This window comes from Blennius ocellaris (assembly GCF_963422515.1).
Source record: "Blennius ocellaris genome assembly, chromosome: 23".
NCBI lineage: Eukaryota > Metazoa > Chordata > Actinopteri > Blenniiformes > Blenniidae > Blennius > Blennius ocellaris.
The window spans coordinates 10,615,130-10,638,330 of NC_137672.1; the positions used below are offsets into that span (position 1 = coordinate 10,615,130).

Below are 23,201 nucleotides of genomic sequence, written 5' to 3' on the forward strand. Positions count from 1 at the left end.
TCCGTCTTACTGGGATAAAAGGCCAATTTTACACAGTGAAGCGGCCAAATAGTGTTATTAAAGGACAGAGGGAGAGGGACCGTGTACGCACTCTCTTGAAAATTCACAAACTTGTTCATTAGCTCTTTTCTGGGCACATTTGAAGTGGCGTCGTTGCGTATGGAGTCTTTATGGAGTTTGCATGTTTTCGATGTGCTTCTCAGCTTCATTGAAAAATATGAATGACATTTTTTTATTTAATTCTTAAATATTTGCAGTTGTGTTTTGGTTCCATATGTGTTTTATTATATCTCACTTACATTTCACCAGGAAGTCTCACCGAGATTGGGTTCAATCAAAACCACAGCATAAATCAAACCCACAAAACATTCATGCAAGTTCCACAATAAAACAGATATTTACTCAACAATCCCTTCAACATACTCCTACTCATACCTCTGGACATATTTTAATGAATATCTTCGTTTTCAACTTTGCAATTTATTTTATAATCAAGACACAGTAAATAAGAATATTTTTTTTGTGTCTCGCATCATGCCAATTCTCGAGATAATACAAAATGCAATCAAGTGTCAAAGACTGCATTTGTACTAAAGTGTAACAACACATGTTGGATCACCAATCCAACCTCCGTGTAATGAAAGAGGCTGCCGGCCGATTTCATACAAAAAAAAGCATATTTTCTTTTCATGTGTATGCTCACGGTGTGCTGCCCCACAGATTACTCTCTATTACCTTTTCTTCTCCTTCTGGTTTGGCAAAATATTACTGCAAACCCAAATTCTGCCCAACATTCATCAACGTACAAAGGCAGGATGCAAATGTAATTTTGACCACCTCAGAACATTCAGAGCTGTGGACCCTGTAATCTCTGGCACCCGTCCAACACAGGTCCCAGACGCCACCTTGGCACTGCAGGAAAACCAGGCGATTAGAACTAATGGAGTCGTCAAACACAAAAGCGAAGCACTTAGAAAAACGGTCAAATTGTCGCACGTCCAGGCTCGTTGTATGGAGTTGAGCAGGAGCAGGTCATTGTTGTGACCAGCACCGTTAGAGAGAGCAGCTGTTAATCTGTGCAGGTTAATGCCAACGCGCTTGAATTGTTCCTGACGCAGCCTTCAATGCAACCTTGTCTGAACTTTTTATATTCCTGCCGAACCTCTGTATTCTTCTGAGAAGACATCTCTTTAGTTTCCCTCTGAAGCCCCGACTAGTGGCGGACATCTGCACGGCCGTTTACGAGCGCCTTGCGGACGAAATAAAACACTAATTTGTTAAACCAGATAATATTTCTGGGGATGACTATTCGAGGTGGCGCATGTTTAATCGCTCCACCAACAAACAGTGTCAGAGTCACTTTGGTCACACTGGGTAGTTTATTAGGCACCGCGGCCACATGTATTTATACTCTTTAAAGCCTTGATGGTGATTTTGATCTTTTTAGAGCAGTCTTTCCTCATTGTTTAGGAAAAGATTGGCTGACTTGAACCCGTGGGGTTTATTGCAACAAGTGAAGGTTTCACCATGCTAAACCTCAACAAACACACTTGGTTCAGGGTTTGTTACACTTAAGTTTTGAAACAGATCTCAGGATTAGGTTCAGCGGTTAATCGAAGCTTTTATTTTCTTTCCGCTTTTTACGACCCTAGCGGGATATTTCCTTTTGGCCACCATTTCCCAGCATGTGGGCCTTAACTCGACGTGACCCACCTTCATGTGGTTAATTAGGCCCCCGTGTGGAAGTAGACAAACATGCCGACGGAAATCTGATCTTCTCCCACTTGGGATTCGATTTAAGCGAGGGAAGAAAGTGTCCCACTCATTTATGTTTGTGAATGAAAAAGATTAGACTTCTACTACTCTTTTTCTTTCCCCTTCTTCCCCTGCGCCCTCACTGGCAAATCAAATAGAGCCATCCTCTCTCCAAATAAAAATCAGTAGAGCCATCTGTCTCCGCTGCTCCTGTACTCACACACTGACAAAGACTCTCTTTCTCCTGCCACTGATTTTTGGACCTTGTCTTGGTCAAATGTAATGAATAGCTCTGTGTGTGTGTGTGTGTGTGTGTGTGTGTGTGTGTGTGTGTGTGTGTGTGTGTGTGTGTGTGTGTCTAGGGCGAGATGAAGGTGGCTCTTGTTCCTCCTCATCAGCGTCCATTGGCCCTAAATAGCCTTTGACCTCATTAAGGAGCACTCATTGAAAACAATGCGACTATCAGTGCGGGCAGCTGCTGTCAATGATGAAGAGGAGAACACACACTCTCTCTCTCGCTCTCTCTCTCTCTCTCTCTCACAGACACACACACACACACACATTTATTTAGCAGAACCAGAAATGTATGAAGACAATAATTATTCCTCTTGCGTCTTATTTTTACCGTTCAGAGAGTTAAGGTGCATTTCTTTACCGGTTGTCACGCTGCAGAAGTTTTCGTGCTTGCGGCGCTGTCCATGCCCGATAAGAGGGGCATTTATCTGCGATGACCAAGCAAAGCCAAAGTCCCAGAGACACGGGGGAACAAAACCTACCTTTGTAGCCTCTCCGTGTTCGTGTGTGAGCGGGTGAGTGTGGGTCTCAGTTCTCCTGCTCTACTGTAGACCGCATGAATATACACATTCATTGCACTCAGATAATGCCCCGGCCTGTTTTATGGCCTTTTTATGTGCCTCATTGTATGATAAGTTGCCACCAGTGTTGTGGAAACAGCTGTTACCCAAGCGGGGGGGGAAAAAAATCGAGGAAAGTGTTTTGTTTTCTGAAAATTACAACAATCACCGATCAGATGATATTCATGATATCCATACAGGTTGCTAAAAAATTTACGTGATTATATGACCTAACAAAAAAGTCAATACTTGTTTTGAATATTATAATGACAAAGCCGAGGTAAAACTGATAAAAAAAAACAGATGAACTGGATTCAAAATATAAATAAATGGAGAAATAAAGGTAGCTCATAAAAATAAGGCAAAATTATTGATTCAAGATTAAATATTCTATTATAGCTTCAGATGATTCATTAAATTTCAGTTTGGTACATCACTCCCTTCGGCGTGTTTCTTAGAAATGCGGCCACTATGAAAGTATCGTTGCATTCGCTTTGAAAAAGTCTCTATTTAAATCTTCTCTCCTCTCTCATTGGCCCTAAAGGGTGAGCTTTAGATTTTCACGGAGGGCCAACGCCGTGTGAAACAATCAGAAATAGCGGTCAGAAGAACGGGCGCCTGTCAGAGAGCTGAAATATTCTCTGATTACGAGACAAAATACTCCACCGCAGATAACCCACACAATGGCTGGGCTTGTGTCCCGGCAGTAACACACCAATATCTTATGGAAACACAGCTAAAAATGACGTTTTGTAGTTTGAGCCACCAGGTCGAAAGTCGTTAACCCTCGCCGTCCACTCGTATTCTCCGCTGGGGGTTTGTTGATCTTGATTGACCCCCCCCCACTCCATCCATTGTGCGATAGCGGCGGGTCATATCTGCGTGTGAATCGAAGTGCAACAATACAGGGTGAAGCTAAGAATAGGCACACAGGTCAAAGGTCAGTTAGCGCCTCTGATTGTAACGGCGCAGATTGACTTTATAGCCCGCTTTGTTTATCTGGAGAAGTAAATTCATTGTTCGTTCTGTTATTGGAGGGATTGCTCCATGCTGGATCCACTTGCAGATTAACGGCTGATAGATAGAAACTGTTTCACAGTTTCATGTAAAAGGTCGACCCAACATCTCACCTGTGCAGCATCACTGCACAGGTCACAGTTAAATACTAACCTGACCATGTTAATGAGATTGTTAAACCATGACAATGGAGGAAGACGTCAAAAAGCCTTGGACACACTCCTCATACAATTATCACCTTTGTTTATTTGTTTTTTTATATCAAGCATCGTCTGCTTTTCTAAGTCAACGGATAGTTGAAATCAGAAAAAAAGGTTTAATGTTTCATTTTATTTTAATAGTATATGATTTATTTTATTGTAGGAATTCAGGCTGCATGATAAGTTAAACATGCAGGAAACGATAATATTGGGTATTTCGATAATAGGACTTTACAATGATAACACACAGGTGTCGGACAGTTAGCAGGATAGACAATACAATAGATAATAGACATTTTTTTTCCGCAGGATTTTTCAATAGTTTGCGTAAGTTCCCCTTGTCCCGAGTGAGCACCGCGGAACGCAGTGGAAGAGAGTGTCTCTCTCTCTCTGAGCTGTACAGGAAGGGAGGACGTCTCTGGCCCCAGATTGGCAGCGGGGAAGCGTCCCGCCTCTTTGCTTCCTCTCTTCCTGTCTGCAGCCGCTTCCCGTTCTGCCCGCCGCTGCCGTCAGGGATGTGCCGGCTCCCAAAGTCAACGGCTCAATCACCGGAAACATCACCGGGCGATGGAGTGCGTGTCTCTGCGTGTGTGATTCCAAAGAAAACTTGGTTATTCGTAAAAAAAACAAAAAAAACAAAACAAACACAGTCAAGAGTTATTACATTATTCCGTTGGTTCTTTCATGTCCAAAATGCTTTCAACGGGAGAGAGAAAGTGATTTGTGAATGTCGGGATGTGCCAACAATGAAGTGAAACACTAAGTTTCCGGTCTTGCTTCCCTCAAGGGAAACGTGTCGCTGTCACTTTGAGGACTTTTTGTGCTTGAAATCCAGGGACGGACTCCATCCTTGAAGATGGGATCATAATTTATTGTGATTTCTTTTCAATTTGAAAGGATGTTTCTGCACCAAAACCTGAAAATTGAATGAAAGTATACTTTTGTAGTTTGTAAAACAAACACCTTGAAAAATTTAATATACATATCCCTATACTAAAGCATCTATTTAGTACAGTCTTCGCAAAGTATAGGAAATATATTGTGATGTTGAAACAGGTTACTTCACTTGATGAACAAGTAATCGGCAAGGAGGTAAAGTGAAAACTGGGATGTGATTTAAAGATACAGGCTCTGAAAACCAGTCACAAGATGTAACCGCAGTATTGCTTGGTGAATGATTGTGTACATCATCGTGTACAAGCAATAGCAAGCTACTTTAACTTGAAAGTCAACAGCTGTGTATGAAGCACATCGTTGTATTTTGATGCCATATTCACATATTCAAAACAAAGTACGATCCAATTAAATTGAAGACAAAGTTATCAAAAGAGGTAAGATCTTTAATGATATAGCTCATGAAACAATCGATAAGTCAGTGGGGAAGTAATATTTACCATTAAAGCTGATTTTCTCGGCTGAACCTACCAAGATAAAGTGTTGGGTGCCTGTAATTTGACACCAGCTCTATTCCCTCTATAGCTGAAGCTCTGACTACAGAAGACGACCATTTAAGGGAATCCTCCTCAGCTTGTCCAAACAAACAAGCCAGAATTCTCTTTCTGAAGCCGGTCAAACATGTTATTAGCCTCATGTTTGGGCACTTTGTCCACATTTCATTGAAACATCCAATATGGAGCCGTAAAAACAGTTTGTCTCCTTTCATTCATGAAGTGGATGTTTTTCCGAACAAAACGTTGACGTGGTGACATTGTGATGAATTGACTGTGGAGAATCTTTTTTTTTTAGCAAGACAGATTCAAAGTCATCCAACGTCGCTGGCTTTGTTTCAAACTTTACCAGAATTAAAAAAGTGTACAAATAGTGTTTGTGGGTCTTTCGGACCCTACAAGGTAAAACTGTCAGAAGAGGCTAAAAAGAGATGAATCGACGTCGATGTGGAAAGGGCGAGAGAGAGTCCAGATCCAGAAAGAAACACAAGGCCTGTACGTGCAGTCTGTGACCGGGAACTGGGCATCAAGCCTTTTTTTTCTTCTTCTTCTTCTCCACGTGTTGAAAACATTTATTAAATAGCCGCTCGATAACAGACAGAGACCATTTGTTTTCCGAGACATTTTCCCCTCCGCTGTGCGACTCGGCATCCTTCATAGCTGGAGATCCTGCTGATCGCTGTAAAAACAAACACGCTCGCACACAGAAACCCGGGCCGGCCACAGATGGGCCGGTGCGCAATAACACGCCCGCAAACTTTCTCACAGGCACGCAGGCGATCCGAGGATGTGTTCCAAGACGCACCAGCATGAACGGCTGCCGACGTGTTTTTGAAGAGAAAGGATAGACGTGCCTTTTAAATACTGTTACATGACGGCTGCTGCTCTCTAAACGTCTTGAAACTATAGATATAAACTGATTGGAGGTTAAAAAAATGTGCTCATCCCGCAAATGCATGTTTCTTACAAATGTTACTCAAAGAATAAAGTTACTGCCATGAAACAGTGACAACTAAAAAAAAAAAAAAGCACCCAACAACTTTTTGAGCTGTTTAGATCAATTAAGAATACAGTTTGGACTCAGTGTGAGCATCAACACAGTTTATTCGACCTGTTAGACACGGTGTTCTCTTCACCAGCGTTTCTCACACAAACAAGCTCCTCCAGCAGTGAGTGATGAGCAGAGGGTCCATGTTAAGGACCATGGTAAATAACCAGAGACCTTTCCCCATTTATCTCCCCCAGCGTCTCTACCAGAGACTCTGGAGCCAGTCAGCGGGTATTTTTCTGTCTCTTGACCTTGCCCAGGTGACGTACATGTGCAGCGTCACTGAGGTCTTTTATCACACTTGGTTTTTTTTTGTTTTTTTTTATTCTCTTATGCGCCGCCTTCACAGCTTTGCCCTTTTCTGTTTCTGTCAGGAACATCCTGAAGATTTAATAGAAATATGTGGGGAGTGTATGTCTGTCTGAAGAGGAGAACACTCTCTCTCTCTCTCTCTCTCTCTCGCTCTCGCTCTCCCTCTCGCTCTCTCTCGCTCTCTCTCTCTCTCTCTCTCTCTCTCTCTCTCTCTCCATCCAATTCAAACAAGCAGCCGGCGCAAGACTGTTAGTGTGTGTAATTTTTTTTTATATATTTTTTTTTGTTTGTGTGTTGCTGGACAGCAGGAGACAGAGCACTGGGTTCATGGGAATAGTGTGTGTGTGTGTGTGTGTGTGTGTGTGTGTGTGTGTGTGTGTGTGTGTGTGTGTGTGTGTGTGTGTGTGTGTGTGTGTGTGTGTGTGTGTGTGTGTGTGTGTAACTGCTCTCATGGAGAGCTCAGTACAGACCGGAGGTAAGACACAGAAACTCATCTGAACTAATTGGAAGCAGACAAACACAGATTTCAGCAGGGCCTTACCTTTGTAAGCATGAATACACACAAACATGCACGGGTAATCACACACACTCACACACACATACCTTCATCTGTATTTACTGCACTCATGAGCACACATTCCCTGCGTCTGACTCAGGCACACCAGCCTATTAAACAAAGACAGAGTCGTCTTTGTGCTCAGATAAACAAAAGTGTACTCCTGCTGCACGTTGGCTCACATCAGCTGTGTGTACATCTGCTCCAACCCTCTGAAGTCGTTTCTAATGACGTCCGCCTAATCCACTGGAGTTCCAAGCTCAGAACAACATATCCACATTATTTTTTTTATTTTTTTAAAAATTGCCTCTGGCAGCACTGTCAGGAATTGTTACGGGAATGAGTTAGAATGAATGAGCACTCTGATCGTTTATGAAAATGATTCATAGTTTGTTTTTGTTTTTTTTTTTGACATTCGCTGTCATTTGTCCTTCCAGGCTTAGTCATTGAGGGATTTTTTTCCCCTAATTAATGTTTTTTTTCATTAACTAAAGGAATTTTTAAAAAATGACCAAGCATAGAAAAACTTGTACTGCAGATTATTTAACATTTTTTGAACCTCCACTCAGTTTGTGTATGAAGTCGCATTAAAGGTGATTTAACAGGCTGTGACAGACAAAAGAGGCCGGTGGCACCAAAACAGTAGATAGAAGAGGTAAAATGCTGGGCCGTGTCGACGACATCAAACTTCTTCACTTTTCCACTTGATTCTTTGTTTATTAATTTTCTGAATGCACAGATGACGCATGTTTATTATGCACAGGATAACAGTCTGATGCTGATTTATTTCACAGTATAAATTGATAGTTGCTGCAAAGATGGACAATGACGCATTCATGAGCATGAAATGTCAAAAAACCATCCAGGTTGAGGTTCACCGTGACCAGGCTGGGACAACCGCGATGTGTCTTCTGAATGCTGCAATCATTCCCCCACATTTAATGTGTTTAGAGAGAAATTTCGGAATTTATTTGACACAGACTTCAATATTTACTTCTGCGATTCAGCTCCTGAGGGTGAAGACGTGTTGAACTCCTCTGCTTTCTCTCCGTGAGACTGACTCTTTTGTTTCCAGGCCTCAGTCACCTTGGCTCGCCGGCCATGTTCTGCTGAGTCCTCAGAGTCCAAGGCTTTCACAACAGTGGCTGCAAAACGGGCTGACGCACTTGTGGTCAGAACTGGCCTCAGAGTTTGTTTTGCTCTCATGGCAGAGTCACGGCCTCACATGTTCCCTGGAAATACGTTTTTTTATTGTTTTGTTTTTTTTTGATCGAATAGGCTCTGGTTTTAACTTCTGGGTGAACCCAGTCTTTTGGATTGTCCACCTGTTTCTGTTTTTTTTTTTTTTTTTTTTTTTTTTGGCTGCAGTCCCACTCTGCATGAAATGCCAGGAGCCTTTGGTATTTACTGAAATCATCCACAAGTTGTTGTTTTTTTTGTCCATGCTGGTGAGGCCCAGCCTGTCTTCAAGGAACTTTGACTGATTTGTGGTTCCACTTCTGTGTTCTGCATTATGTTTTCTTTCTGTCCATGAACCAGACCAGACTGTTTCATACGTTTGTTTGTGTCAATGCGACCCCCAGACAACAGAGTGCGTACAGAACAAGATAAATAACATGTGTCCAAATGAGAGCCCTGATCTGCTCCTTCGCTCGAGGGCTGCTGCCATCAGTGTTAATCAGCCAACCACTGAAGTCCAGACGAAAATATCTCAACAAACATTTGCCAGATTGCCATGAAATTATGCACAGATACCCACAATGCCCGGAGGATGACACCAAGCAACTTTGATCCCCCGATGCTCCCTGGAGTGTCGCCATGATGGTCATATCAGTGTTTCTTACTCTTGCATGTATTGAAATTAGTTCATACAGAACAGTTTGAATTAACCATGCCCAAAAGTCTCTTTTAAACTTTTATGTCCAAAACCCTGCAAAAATAATATCTGAATGCAGACATGGGTTGAATTTCAAGATTAGCAGTTGATTAGCACTAATCCATGGAGGAATAAAGCGCTATTCAAGAATATATCATTGAAAAACTTTTGAGCCAAAACCAAACAATGGAAAATAAGGTGGGAATACTGATGAAATGGTGACATTTCTGCGAGTTTCAGCCTTTTATTGCAATGATTGCAAGCAGCTGGAAAAAATCACCATGATCATGTAATGCTTGTTACAGTCTAATTTGTCATTGTGACCATTAAGCACTTAACACACCACCACACCATCCACAGCGTCATTTATTCACATTTCTCCCTCTTTTCACTCCGTGGTTTTAAGCCAAGGTCTCTGGGTCTGGTTAGTGTTGCTCTAACCTTCACTGGGAGGTTTGTGCAGGACAATACAGTCGGCTCTTGACGGAAAAGCTTTTAGGTTTTACGTTTTACAGCTTTGGATGCAGGTGAAGCCAAAATGTTCATGTCTTCGCCGGTCAGCCTGTGTTGCTGTTACCTCTGCCAGGTTGCTTTTGTTTATGTAGACGGGCAATCATCCAGAGCCCACAGAAATCTCACATCCCAGACTTTTCCCCTTTGTTTGGTAGCATATTTAATGGTCTCAGACAAGTACCGGCAATAAAGGTGGCACACAGGATATTGTGTTCCCTCTTTAAAAATAAGTAAATGGTTTAATGTTTAATTTTGTTTTTCATGATGGTATAACAGTCTACCAATTAAAAAAAAAAGTTAAATAAAGATTTTGAGTTTCGGGTGTATTGTTGGAAAAGACAGAAAGCTGCAATATGAAAAGGTAAAATGATGAAAGTGGGAATGCAATTTCGTTGTACATGTTACAATGACAATAAACACGATTCTGAATTCTGATTCTGAATCAGAGGAAGATGAATAAATCCTGAAGTTGTGATGAGAGTGTGTGTGTGTGTTAGTTTTTTACAGAATACGGACCCGACTACTCGCTGGAGATCAGTCCGAGCTGCAGACCAGACCGAAACGACACCAAGCACCTGGACCAGGTCATCAGCACCATCAAAGGTGTGCGCCGTGCGTCTGAATGCACCTGTTTGCGTGGGCGTGGAGCGTAAACAGCTGTGTGTTTGTTTGTGTTGCGCCGAACCCTTCCTCACCTACGGCCCTTTTGTCTCCGCACGGCTCTTTTAACGTGCGGTTTCATGTGTCTGCTCTTGTTTCCATACGTCTCTGTCTGGGATGAAAGTATATCTTGTTCCTCCACTGTTTTCTTTTTTTTTTTTTGGGTTTCCTCCCTGTGGCTCTGAATATCCTTTTGTGTATGTGTATATATGCGTGAACTCTTTTTCCTCTATCCACAACCTTTTATTGATAGTCTGGTTCTTCATACATGTGGTATTTTCTCTTTGCACCTTTCCCCTGAGATCTGCCTTTGGTGCCTGTATGTCCATCTTTGTGTGTGTGTGTGTGTGTAAGTTTGTGGTTCCGCCTGCAGCCGGGGCCTTTGGTCTCAGCGTTGACAGCCCACAGGTCCCAGGAGAAATCCTCCGGCAGGGTGAATCGTGGGCGAAAAGTTGAGCGGCAGAAGAGGGTTTATTTTTTTGTGAGGAGGTGACGTCGAGAACCCGCCTGAACAGAAAACGACAAACAATCGGGTTTATGAGTCAAGTAAATCTCAAGTATGTTTTTTTTTTTTTAAAGGCCAAAGCTTTGAGAGAAATATGGAGAGCGGAGGACCCGGTGTGTTGAAGTGTGAACCACTGACCAACAGGAAATCTCTCCTTGTCAGTGAAACATTATACTTTGACTGAGTTGTTATTAATTTTGATGTTGGCAACGTAAAACGTGCATAAAGGATACTGGAAAGAATAACATCAGCCACAAATCTACTATAAATTGGAAAAGTACCTCAGTAAATATCAGTGTCACATGGGCCAGTCACAAACAGGGATTGGTAAGATGAGCAGAAGAAGTTTAAACTCTTTAATGGGGTACATTTCTGATCCTGAAATGAAATCATGGCAAATCTCAGTGTTTTAAGTACCACAGTTGGAATTGCAGTTGATATGATTGAATTTAGGTACTTTACCGCAGGAGAAACTGTACCAAAGTTCATTTTAAGTCCGATCATACTGTCATTCAAAGAAGGAAGTGGAAACTGTAATCTGTGAAAACAAACCTTCTGGAGCATTAACCCACACAGTGTATAGAGACCACTGCTGTGAAATCACATGCGCCTCCATTTTTTCACAAAATGTTTGGCCTGGGCGAGGTTGAGGTTTCAAAAGGAATTGTGAAACAATTTCGGAGACGGTGGAAGGGATTGGAGTTGACAACAAGTTGGATGTACCTGTTGAGCCATTTTATATCAGTTTACTGTTCATATAAGGCGGGAGTGTTGATGTCATATGAATGAGGGAGCGTGTTCTTTTCCCTTTTTTTCTTTTTTCCTCAATGTGAATGGAAAATCACAACAGAGGGGAACAACTCGTGTCCTCTAATTTTATCCGCATTAAGTGAGACATGTTATCAATTAGCAGGTCAAACTTCATACGCTCAAAGCGGAACAGGTCGTCTTACTCAGGCGAATGACGGAAGGCCCGTTGGACACAGACTTGTTCTCTTCCATGAGAAAGTCCAGGTCACGTCGAATCAGAGCCGGAGTTCTGGAGGAGACCGACACAGTCGGCCTGTTGGCTCGCGTTAAATCATCGCCATTGGAGATGCTGAGAGTACCGCTGGTTTCCAGTCATAAGGCTTTTATTAGGGGCGGCAGAGGGAACGATCGATGGAGGGAATAAAAGGGAGAAGAAATGAATTGCAGACAAGTCAACGATGGAGAGAAACGCGGCAAAGTGTCGTCTGGCTGCCTCACCCTGTCTGCCTCTTTCTGTTCTGTGTCGGATTTCTCTTTTTCCCCTCAGTCACTGAGGAAAGACACCACAAAAACATGACAAAGTCTGTGTTTGGTCGATTGCTTTTCCATTATTTGTCGTTATTTTTGTAGCAGTAATTCCGAGTGATTAATCCTATGCTGTTGAGACGCCTGTTTATTTCCCATGTTGGTGTTGCGTGTAGGATGAGCAGCCAGTGCAGCTCTCGCAATGTCCGACTGCTCATTCAGCTGTTTTAGCCCTAATAAGATAATACTTTTTTATTTTGTGAGCTTATGTTTCTACTTAAGAGCCTGCACAAGACTGTTTACAACAAACTACCTGCTCCAAAACAAATGGAAATAAGATGTTCATATAGGAATCACTGTATGTGAGTTTACAGTTCCTGTTGACTAGAGTGAAGGTGAAAGATAATGACAGAAAAAGCTGAATTGAAATTCCAGGAATTTTCAATGTGCATTGGTGTGTTTAATGAGAATGGAATAGTGGACCCAGTTAGCTCCCTTGTGGAACCCCTTTGTAACTATGTGTTTCAGGTTCATGATGTCAAATACTGACAAAACAAACAAAAACCTGATATTAATCTGATATCTGAATCATTTATCGCTCTGGTCAGATTGAAGTTCACCAAACAGTATGCACAATCTCACAATAAGGAGCGAGTTCAACATGATTGTAGCTCAGTTTTCAATCACTTCAGGAATTTGCATAGTTACACACACACACACCTCAAGGAAAGTACACGTCTGCATGACATCATGGGGTTGGATAACGTTTCTCTGGTTTGGAAGTTAAATGTTGCTTATAAACACTGGTTTTCCTGACAAACTGGGCAGTGTGACAGCCTCTGGATGTGTGTGTGTGCGTGCGTGCGTGCGTGCGTGCGTGCGTGTGAATGCAGAGATGATTATTTATTTATTTATTGTTAGTATGGAAAACAAGGTCTTAACTCTTCGTCCCACACAGTTAGATGAGGCCGGGATAGAAGCTCCATTGCTGGATTATCTGTCTTTGTCCTTGATGGTGGAAGAAGGAGGCTTTGCAAATGTTCTCTCCAAGGATTAAACATTTTATTGGCATTTTTAATTCAAAGTGTTGGAAAGACATAACCCACCATCAGATCGACGCCGCTTTTTTTCCCTTTTTTCTTTATGAGCGACTGAGGCCATGTTCCACACATAATAAAACCAATAAAGGCCAACTTATTTGGGCTACAGACACCAGAACCATGTCTGCGTTTAGCGGTGGTGTAAGCTGGCCGGTGAGCACATTTCCACAAACGTAAGTATTTAAAAAAAAAAAAAACTATACGTAGTGTCACAGTTGTTTGGGAGTTACTCAGTCTTTCCTATTGTTTCATGCACTCCGAGACTGCATTAATTAAGATGAGCTTTTTATTGGGCGATTGTCCGAGGCTGCCTCGGCTGTGGGGCCGTTTGTTCATGCGCCGCTCGGGGTTTATGAGACCGGTCGCGTGATTTCCCCAGAGGCCGCTCGTGCGCGCGCACCGCCGGCCCCTCCCGCGTCAACTCTGCGTCTCATCTGCGCGTATCAGCGGGAAAATATTGCAGCATCCCCACACCGGTCCTGCTGCTCGCGCCCGTTATTTCTCCTGTGGCGCTGACAAGCTGCTTGTCACGTTGTGCACACGGAATAAAATACCATACGCGGAGATTTACACCCAACATGTGCGAAAGGGTGGAGATATATGAGCGCATACGTGCACGCACTCGGCGGTACCCACGCACGGATGCTGTGATGGATTAATATTTGCAGGTAGTAAATATCACAGCCCCCCGACACACACACACACACACTGCTCCTCACTTTACCCGACACTAACATCTGGAAAGCAAATAGACAGAGAGGAAAATATAGGAATTAAGTCATTTGCCAATTTTTTTTTTTTCGTTTTTTTTATAATAATGTTTTAAATTCACATGATGAAACTTTAAACAGTCACAGTTTGCCACAAATCAAATCGTCATCAATCATCAAATTACTTACGGAAGAGACACACGGTGGAATTTAATCATAACATGTGATGACTTGAGCGTCTATTTGTGATTGTTGTTCCTCGTTCACTGGTGTACTTTTCTTGTTTTTAGTGCAAAAGTGATTTTTTTTTTTTTTTTTTAAGTTTTCATTTGTCAAAGAATCACCCAGTAACTCCTGCATGTGAATCTCCACCTCTAACTCACTTTAAATACGGCCTGTGTTTGACTGGTGTAAATTATGTAACATGGAAAAGGCATAAATATGTGCTGAACCCAGCAAGCATCAGCGCACAGTTTGAAAGTGGAAAGTACAATATTGTGTCAAGTTGAGGTACAAATTAACTTAAAAATATCCTTGTCCGACACAACTAAAAATGATTTATACTCCAGGCTGTCCAAACTGAACTTTTCTTTCATTTTGTTTTGGCAAATGCCTTCAGTGGCTTGTTACAATGAACAAGAAATGTTTTGGTTTCTAACAGGTGTTCCCTAAACGCTGCACGCCTTCAGCGAACGCTGCGGATCACAGATGTTCCCTCACATTAAAACTACCGTTAGATTCACCCACATTCCCGAAATATTTTCACATGCAAAGCGTCGGTAGGCGTGATATTCTTTAAAGACGTGCAATTTGAGGTGTGGCTTGTAACTAAATACAAACTTTGTTCCAGCGTGACGGAAGATTTAAACTGTTGTTGTCAGTGCGGGCCGAATGTGGCAGGACTCCACTGACAGCTCCACAATGGCCCAACAAACAGGACATCCTCCCTTTACTGCGTCAGGCCAATTACTCATCCATCCAGCGAGCAAACGTGCGTGTGCCAGATATCTACTTTTCCCAAATCACACCGTTTAGCATAAGAAAAGACTAAGTGGCATTATTTGCCGTTTGCCGGAAACCAACCCGTCGTCATGCTTTGCATTTCCATATCAACGGGCTTCTCGCATCCTTCTATTTACTGCAGATGTTATTGAGCAACTTTAATGTTGCAGGTTGTGTTTGTTTCTTCTTGCACATGGTTTCCATCTCTGGTTTCTCCTCAGTGTCTCATGTGTATTTTACTCTAATGTGTCGAATTTAACCCTGTTTTTTTTTTTTTTTTTTTTATTCCTTTGCTCTGTTTATGTTCACCTACTTACACTCACCCCTCACTCTTTTCTCTCTCTCCCTTCCTTGTTTACAGGGAATTTAAAGAATGTGGTGTAAGGATTCGACAGCCTCGGCCTCCTACACACACACACACACACACACACACACACACACACACGCACACGCACACGTACAAGGCATGTGTCCAAACCAGGTCGACTCTCGGCGGCTTTAATGAAGACAATATGCAGCGGACCCCTTCGGCCCAGGGGCATGGAGCGAATGAGGGAGGGGAAAAAGAGAAGAAGAGAGGGGTTTGGAAAACATTAGCTGAGTGTTTCCAGGGGAAAACAGTTTAATAAGTGGAGGGGGGTGGGGGGGGGGGGGGGGGGGGTGATGTGGTTGCTCTCCAATGTTCACTGTTTCTAATTCTTTCTGGAAAAGGTATGTGTGTTTACGTGAATGGGAGCGTTTACGGTGTGTTCAGTGCAGTTATGTGAAGCTGGATTGCAGCCCTGCACCCTCAGTGTCTCGCTGTCGAGGGACGGCGCGCTCAAGCCGAATGGAAAAAACAGATTTTTAAGGAGTCCAGTTTCACCGTCAACCCCGGTCCCGCTGTCTTGATTCCTGCCCCCCCCCCCCCCCCCCCTCAAACCCCAACCCCACCCAGAGGACAGATAAGCACTAAAACAGACAAACGTCCCTCAAAACGCGCTGCTGAAACCTTGAGTTTCTGGACATGTCCGGAAAGTCATGAAAAGTATGTGAAAGTTTGGGAAATAGCCGGTTACACCATCTTAAAAAAAACCCTGTTTTTGGGCCCTGGGCAAAGTCCACAAATTAAACATCTGGACAGAGTTTGGAAATGCAAATGGAAAATATGCAGGCAAAAGTTTCAAACGGTTTTTCTGTAGACAGACAATAACGGCGATTACATGACTTTTAAGGAGGAGTTAAATAGAAACAGCAGCGAATCAACTGGTTTGGAGAGACAGAAGAGCTCAGAAAAATACATTTGAATCATCAAAAAGTCAAATTCTGAACATTTGGCCTGCATGTATGGTCATGTTTTTACGTTTTTCTTTTTCACGCCCTTTTATTGCTTTATTACAGTTGACCTATGGTTTTACTATCTTATGTATATCTTGCTGTGTTTTTTTAATGGCTGTCTGTTTTTTGTTATAATAAACACTTGAATGACAACATGTTATATTGCTGTTATGGTAGTCATTAAATAATAGTTTTGTATGATTAAATTGGTAGTTTTGGATATTTCAATACTGGAAATACCTCTGGCTGCAATTTGTTGTGATAACATCTTAGTTATATGATCCCAATGTTCTTAATCCAACCACACATACATATCTACACCATATATCTAAATATTTGTTATATTATTAGGATCACATACTTTCCGAGGCTTGAGATATTAAAAAGAAATCTAAATTGCAGTTTTTGACGCCTTTTGCAGTAAGTGACAAACTCTAAAAATAGAAAAATAGCACATCGTTTTGAGAAATCTGGTTTAATCCCTGCAGTTGAAGTGTCTGTAATGTGACTGTGGCTGTTCTGCACAGCTTTAACCGCTGCAGCGTAACCGAAATCCTCAAATCCTCCTAATGAAGCGGAGGATTTCCACAGTGGAAAAACATGCAAAGGCTCAGTTTGGAGATGAACAGACGTCCCATTAAGAAAATTAGGCTCTCAACAAGTTCATTCACATAAATGTTTCCAGTGGTTTCAGATGGCGTGAGGCCAATTGAGTTGTACCTATCCCATACTTATGGGATGATAGGAAGCACCTCAACACCCCCAGGGATGGAAAATAAGAGTTATGGAAACCAGCAGCAGCACTTGGTATCTTCACAAACAATTACAAAAACACTTTCGCTCAGGAATTTGGGGATTTTTCTTTTTTCCTAGTGAAACGATAAACGACTTGAGTGAAGTAACACAAAATCTAATTCACATGCTGTTGGTGGCCTACAAATACAACACCAGCCATTAATCTTTTTCTAAACAGTACTGAAGATATTTGGTTGATAACAGAGAATAAAGACAACAAAGGGCTTAGCTCTACTTTATCTCTGTGGGACTGACAAAAACTGACACAAGTAAGTTGACAGTGATGTTATATTATTCTATCACCAGTTTAGAACCACAACCAGCAATGTACAAATTTGATCTGACACCAATGTGTTTTTCAAAAAAATGACATTCATAGCAAAGGGTCCATTTATTACGTTTGTTGCCAATAAAACGGTGAAGGTGGGCCCGAGTGCACCCGTCTGTTGGATTGACGGGAACTGTTTTATAGCTGTTTTCATAGAGACCACATAGCGCTAACGCTCTGCTAACCAGGAGTTAACTAACCACATTACCACTGGACTAATAAGACCTAGTCATTTAGTTATAACTGTAAAAAATATTTCTGAGCATCAATAGATGTAAAACATTCAAAATTAACTGCAATTTTTCTTTTTTCTTTTTTTTCTGGACCACGCACATTGTACTTTTCCAAATGAACTCCAGATGGAAGTTTAAAGACTCTAAAGACATTTTAGGAGCTTTCTAAAAGTAGTGGATCTCCTACTTGTCTTCTGTGGCAGGATTGGGTTTAAAACCTAAAACAAAAAACAACCTCATAAGTGGACCTTTGAATAAATGTTAGCACATCCATACAATAAAATCTAAAACTAGACCCTTTTTATATTCATTCATAGAAACTTGTCTTTTTTATGTAAATATGTTTTTGTTTTTTTTATGTTTTGTGTCATAAAACACTTTTAAAAGGTGAAGTAATGGCTTTTTCCATTTCATTAAGAATAACAAATATAAATTAAACTTTTCTTTCCACACAAGTTGTTTGTTTTGGGTTTTTTTTTTTCATTAAAGCTGTGTACCAACATGCCACAGGCATGTTGTTGTCATACGTTCCCGTGCGCTGGTTCCAGGCTGTGATTTATGCAGTGCGTGCTGGTTAATAGAGGCTTTAATGGAGGGCGTTTGAAAGAGGAACCACAAATGTCGGGCAGTTTCCTTTAGAAGTGATCTTCCCTAAATTAATGGCCTGGAAATTCACACCAAATGTAAGGAGTCACCAGCCAGAGAGGCGGGCATGTGCTGAGCAGAAGTGAAGCTCTCAATTGTGTGTGTGCGCGTGCGTGCGCGTGTGCGTGCGTGTGCGTGTGTGTGCGTGTGTGTGCGTGTGTGTGTGTTTGAGAGGATTCCCTGTGATCTTTATGAACACTGCTTGCGGTCAACGTGGTGGTTTGAGCCCCACGTAGCCGAAGCAAATGAAACTCATTACACCGTTTACGAGTTCGGAAAAGGAGAGACGATTGAAATTCTATCTCATAAACTGGCAGAAGGGAGGTGGGAGTTGGGGGGGAGCAAATAGGGTTTACACGGTACCGGGCTGGGGCTGTAAACATGACAGACATGAGAGGTTTGTATGTTTTTATGCAGTATTTTTTTTTTTTTTGGTGTTCCACAGGGTCAAATTAGAAAAACTCTGGGGCCCTCCGGAGGATTCAAGGCACCGCTGGAATTCCTGGATTGCATTTCAGGCAAAAAAAAAACAACAACCATAGTTTAAGTTCTTATTTTAGAAAAAGTAAAGACGGGTGGACATTTCTGGGATGTTTATGGCTGTAAATGTGGCCAAGCACAACTGAAACACAGCAACACCCAAGCGACAATCCTCTTGGGTCCAAGTTGTGTTGTTATGTATATGTGCGTGTGTGTCCTTCAAAAACAAAACTTTCCCATGTCGTCAGCGTTGCCACAGACTTAAAAATCTGAGCTGAGATGCCACATTTTGGCCTTTAGTGCTCCGTGACTTACACCCAAATGCATATGGTAAAGACTGCATAGTTTTTAATTACAAAACAAAAATAATAATAATAAAGTCTAGAGTCTTTATTTAGAGTTTTAGAGATTAGAGTTTCAGACCAAAGTCAGGCCTGGAGTATTGGTGGCTTCATGAGTAACTGAGATGTGGGAGTATTCCAACTTCCCAGTCGGAAAAACAACCAATGCTGTCAAACTCGGAATCTCCCAAGAGGTCAAAGAAGCACATTTTGCCATCAATCAGGAAGCTAGCATTACACACCTCAGTGGTAAATGGTATTTGTTCATGATATTCTTAAATGACTCAGACTTTTTTTGAGATAAAAGTTATTTAAACTACATATTTTACAAGAAACAACCACCATGGTTTTTGCACCCATCCTCCTCAATGTGTTTTTGCAATTGACGATTAGATAGTAGAGAGTAGAATAGTCATCTGACTGGCGCTTTCTCAGGCATTTTTCGACTGAATGTCAGTCTGACCGCTTTCCTTCAAATCTGTATAATACATAAATGATCTTTGAAGTATGCTAACTCTTTTTGAAAAGATAATTTTTTCTTTTGATTTATGAGGCGATTGCTGTCACATTCTGGTCTGTTTTCTGACCACAGAAGCCCCAAGCTTCTACACACACACACACACACACATCCAATACGTGATTGGATAAATGAAATCGCTTGAATATTTGGATTGTGAATTTCCTATCCGCCCTCAATGTTGACCTTGGAAAAGGATTTTCAGAAAATCTGACAGTTACGAGAAACAGAAACAAATTGAAAGTTCACTCAGATTAGCTTTTTTTCCTTTTTTTTTTACATCTTCATGTGCCGTTCGATTAATCTTTTCTCTCACATGTATTTATCATAGAAATGTGATTGTTCATACTGACATGGTATTTCTTCTGACCTTGAAAGCAAAACTCCACCAGTACAGTAAATGTTACATAACTTTCCTCCGTTTCAAGCTTGAAACTTAAATTACCTCAGCCCTGGACTGCAGAGATTGTCATTTTTCAAAATCCCACATAATCGGGCGGTGTGATGCAACATCTCCAGTGAATGGAGGGTTTCTCTGCCAGCATTCACTCGCAATTCAACTCTGGCTCAAATAGGTTTCCCCTGGACATATGTGGACTTATTTTTTTTTTCCGATATGAAAGCGGACGGAATGAAGTGAGTAAAGCTTTTGGATTCGGCCCGTTCCCATCCGAAGGTGTTGGAGTTTCAGTTCCTGCCTGCAGAGTTTTACCGGTTCTGTGAACTCAGTGGAAGGAAAGCACAGAGAAAAAGGTCACGGCTGAACAGGTGATTTCAATGATCTCGGTTACAGATTTTTCTTTTTTTTTCTTTTTTCCTGTTCTGGTTTGCATTGAACACACCTTTTTACTGCGCCTTGAACACAACACTTTCCCAACGACTTCTATGCAAATCAGAGCGGGGGCCCCCCTCCACCGCTCAGCCAGAGCTTTGAATAGAGTATCACTTGACACTGGTGGAAAGTGTAGATGAACCGAAGGCTTGTCCTTCCTCTTCTTCAGTTTCTCTGTGGCTTCTGTTGGTTTTTAAGCTTTGCCAGTTGTGTCCAACATTTGCATGAGACTCACAAACCCGGACTCATTTTGTTTTTCAGAAGAAAGTTTGCGTTGAGGTGAATAAAATGTTATATTCTTGCGGAAGTCTATGGATATATAAATGCTTCCATGTCCATGAAGATTTGTAACTAAAAAAAACCCCAAAAAACCCCCTCTATTTCCACTTACATCTTTGAAAGTCTTTGGGGGCATTTTCGACAAAGAAATTGGAAATCTAGGAAAGTTAAGGGAAACCCATGTAAACCCTCCATGAAACCTATGTCGACTCAAATCTTGTGTAGTTCAATGGAAGTCTTGTCAAAGACTGGAGATTGTCAAATTAAGATGTAGGCTTCCATTGAAAATGGGATGTCTGTGATTATTGCGATTTTAGTGCAAAATGCCCATTGACTTTCATGGACATGTTTGGAATACTATGGCGGTCTTAGGAATTCTAGCTAAAAGTCACCATAGGCTTCCACAAAAACCTTTTTAAATTCTATGGATATTCAACTTGAAATGACCAAAAAACCTCCACTAAATCATTTCTAATTGCATGGACGTCCATGGATGAAATCTACCGACCTTGGCTCATGAATCCAGATCCCACTCTTGGCAGTTTGACCAACATGCTTTAATTGTTTGTCTGCTTAGAAGGAAATCACAAACGGTTTGTTTGATTTGCATAACGTCTCCTCCCCAGGGGGACAAAGCAGCGGCGGGGGCCTCCGTCTATAAGTCCTCCTCCTCCTCATCAACATGTGAAGTGTCCACGGTCAATGGCGGAGGGGATTTATTCGCACAATAAAGACAGATGCCACCTTTTATCTGCTTAACGGAAGAGAGGCCGAGCGCGTGGCACTTGACCGCGCTGACTGCACGTTGCAGGCGCGTAATGACGTCCTCCCGCCACAAATCTATTGAGATGAATGGAGATGAATTGGTGAATGTAGACTGGACTTGTGCTTTTTTTTTTTTTTTTTAGCAGAGCGTGGGGGAGGGAGAGAAGGTTTCTTTATGTTTTGGGGACGGTGGAGGTTTTCCCAAGACACTTTCAGTGATTTTTCTTTTCCCCCGCAAACCGCCTTTGTTGTCGCTTGCGAATAAAAACACCAAAAAAAAAGGTCCAAAGGAGAAGAAAATCTGTGATGACAGTGGTGAAGCTTTGAACAGTGTGACAGAAGTTCAGTGTGACCTCAGACGATCAGCTGTAATGTCTCATCAATATATTTTAACCAGAATACTCCAGCAGCTGTGGAGCATTGTGGTCCAGCGTGAATGAAAACTGGAAATGGCAAAGATACAAACAAGAACAATGGGACTCAACATTCCAAATGTTTTACTTTCATTGGAGTTATGTATCGTCAGAGCTCGAGGAGGAAGACCTGGAGTTAAAGATAATCAAAAACTTGATTATAACAGGAAGTTGTGAAGTTTAAAGATGCAAGTCAGACACTGTTTTCGATTTTGTTTTGTTTTTGTTTTGTTTTGCAATGCGATTATGTTTATGCTGTGAAGCAATGATCTGGAGTGACACTATTTTTATTTCTGAGAGGGAATAAAAAAAGCAAAAAAGATTGTAAAATGGTGAGAAGATGAGCTCATTACAATCTGTAATAATTTGGCTTACAAAAAAACAAATAAAATCAGGTTTTTTTCACCTTATGAAAGAATACTTGATGAATATATAGATGTATTTGGTATTGCATTGTTTTTAACAGTGTTTATCTCGTTTCGCTTCTGAAAAAAATCCAATGTAGAGAGATCTGCTAACGCTAACCCTGCTCTTTAAATGGATTGTTGAAAAAAAAAAAATCATGATGGTGTCATGGTGCTTCCTGCGTCAGATCACTGAGCAATGTGATCTGAAGTAAAAACAAAAACTGCTTTGTTTTGATTAGGAAAAGGGAAAATGCTCAGCTGTTTGTTTTTTTTCCTGCACATCCGCCACACTTTTGAAAGTCGCACTTTATAGTGTGTTGTGTATGTTTTATGGCACAATAAAGCCAAACTTATAGGACCGAAATTTCCCTCCAATATAAAAACGACAGTAAAGTTACAAACAGAAAAACCTTCTCAGGGATGACGCTCACCATTTTCCAGATGCCACTTCCTACTTAGAAATCAGCTAAATTAACCAGTTTGGAGAAATCATCAAAGCCCCACAAAAGCTGTTGAGTTTCATCAAATATGGCAAATGTTTCTCATTTCTTGTGTGCCAGCCTGCTTCAGACCATTTGGCACTTATTCATCAGTGTCTCTAATCACAGGAGGACATCTCCAGAGAGAACATGTAGTTATGCAAATGACCCACAGACCACCAAGGTCTCTCTCTCTCTTTCTCTCTCTCTCTTTGGCTGAGTGACATGGACAAAGACTGAGGGGTCCTGAAATGGTCTATTTTACTCCTGATGGGGTTCAGAATGAGCAACATCTGCCCTGTAGAGTGGCATATCGCAAAACCCGGAGGATAGATTTAAGTAAACACGGAGCCGGACCAATTTCTTTTTTCTTTTTCTTTTGGTTTTTTTGCAGAAGTGCAATTTTAAAATATATGTATATTTATATATTTTAGTTCCTTGACTGCTTTATGAGGCTTAAAGTTAAAAATGACACTCTTTCACTCACGTTTGTTGTTTACTTGGTTGCTAATAACACTTGTTTTCAAATCAGAGGGTTT

At 41.5% G+C, this 23,201-nt stretch overlaps 1 protein-coding gene across 1 annotated transcript in view; it reads left to right on the forward strand.

The window, feature by feature from the left end:
• hdac8 (histone deacetylase 8) overlaps positions 1 to 15,449 on the forward strand; it is a 23,245-nt gene extending 7,796 nt beyond the window's left edge. The window contains exons 10-11 of the mRNA XM_080519442.1: positions 10,077 to 10,182; positions 15,193 to 15,449. Of these exons, the coding sequence (XP_080375568.1) occupies positions 10,077 to 10,182; positions 15,193 to 15,215 (129 nt within the window). The 3' untranslated portion in view covers positions 15,216 to 15,449. The remainder of the gene's footprint in view (positions 1 to 10,076; positions 10,183 to 15,192) is intronic.
• The last annotated feature ends 7,752 nt before the right edge of the window (positions 15,450 to 23,201 follow it).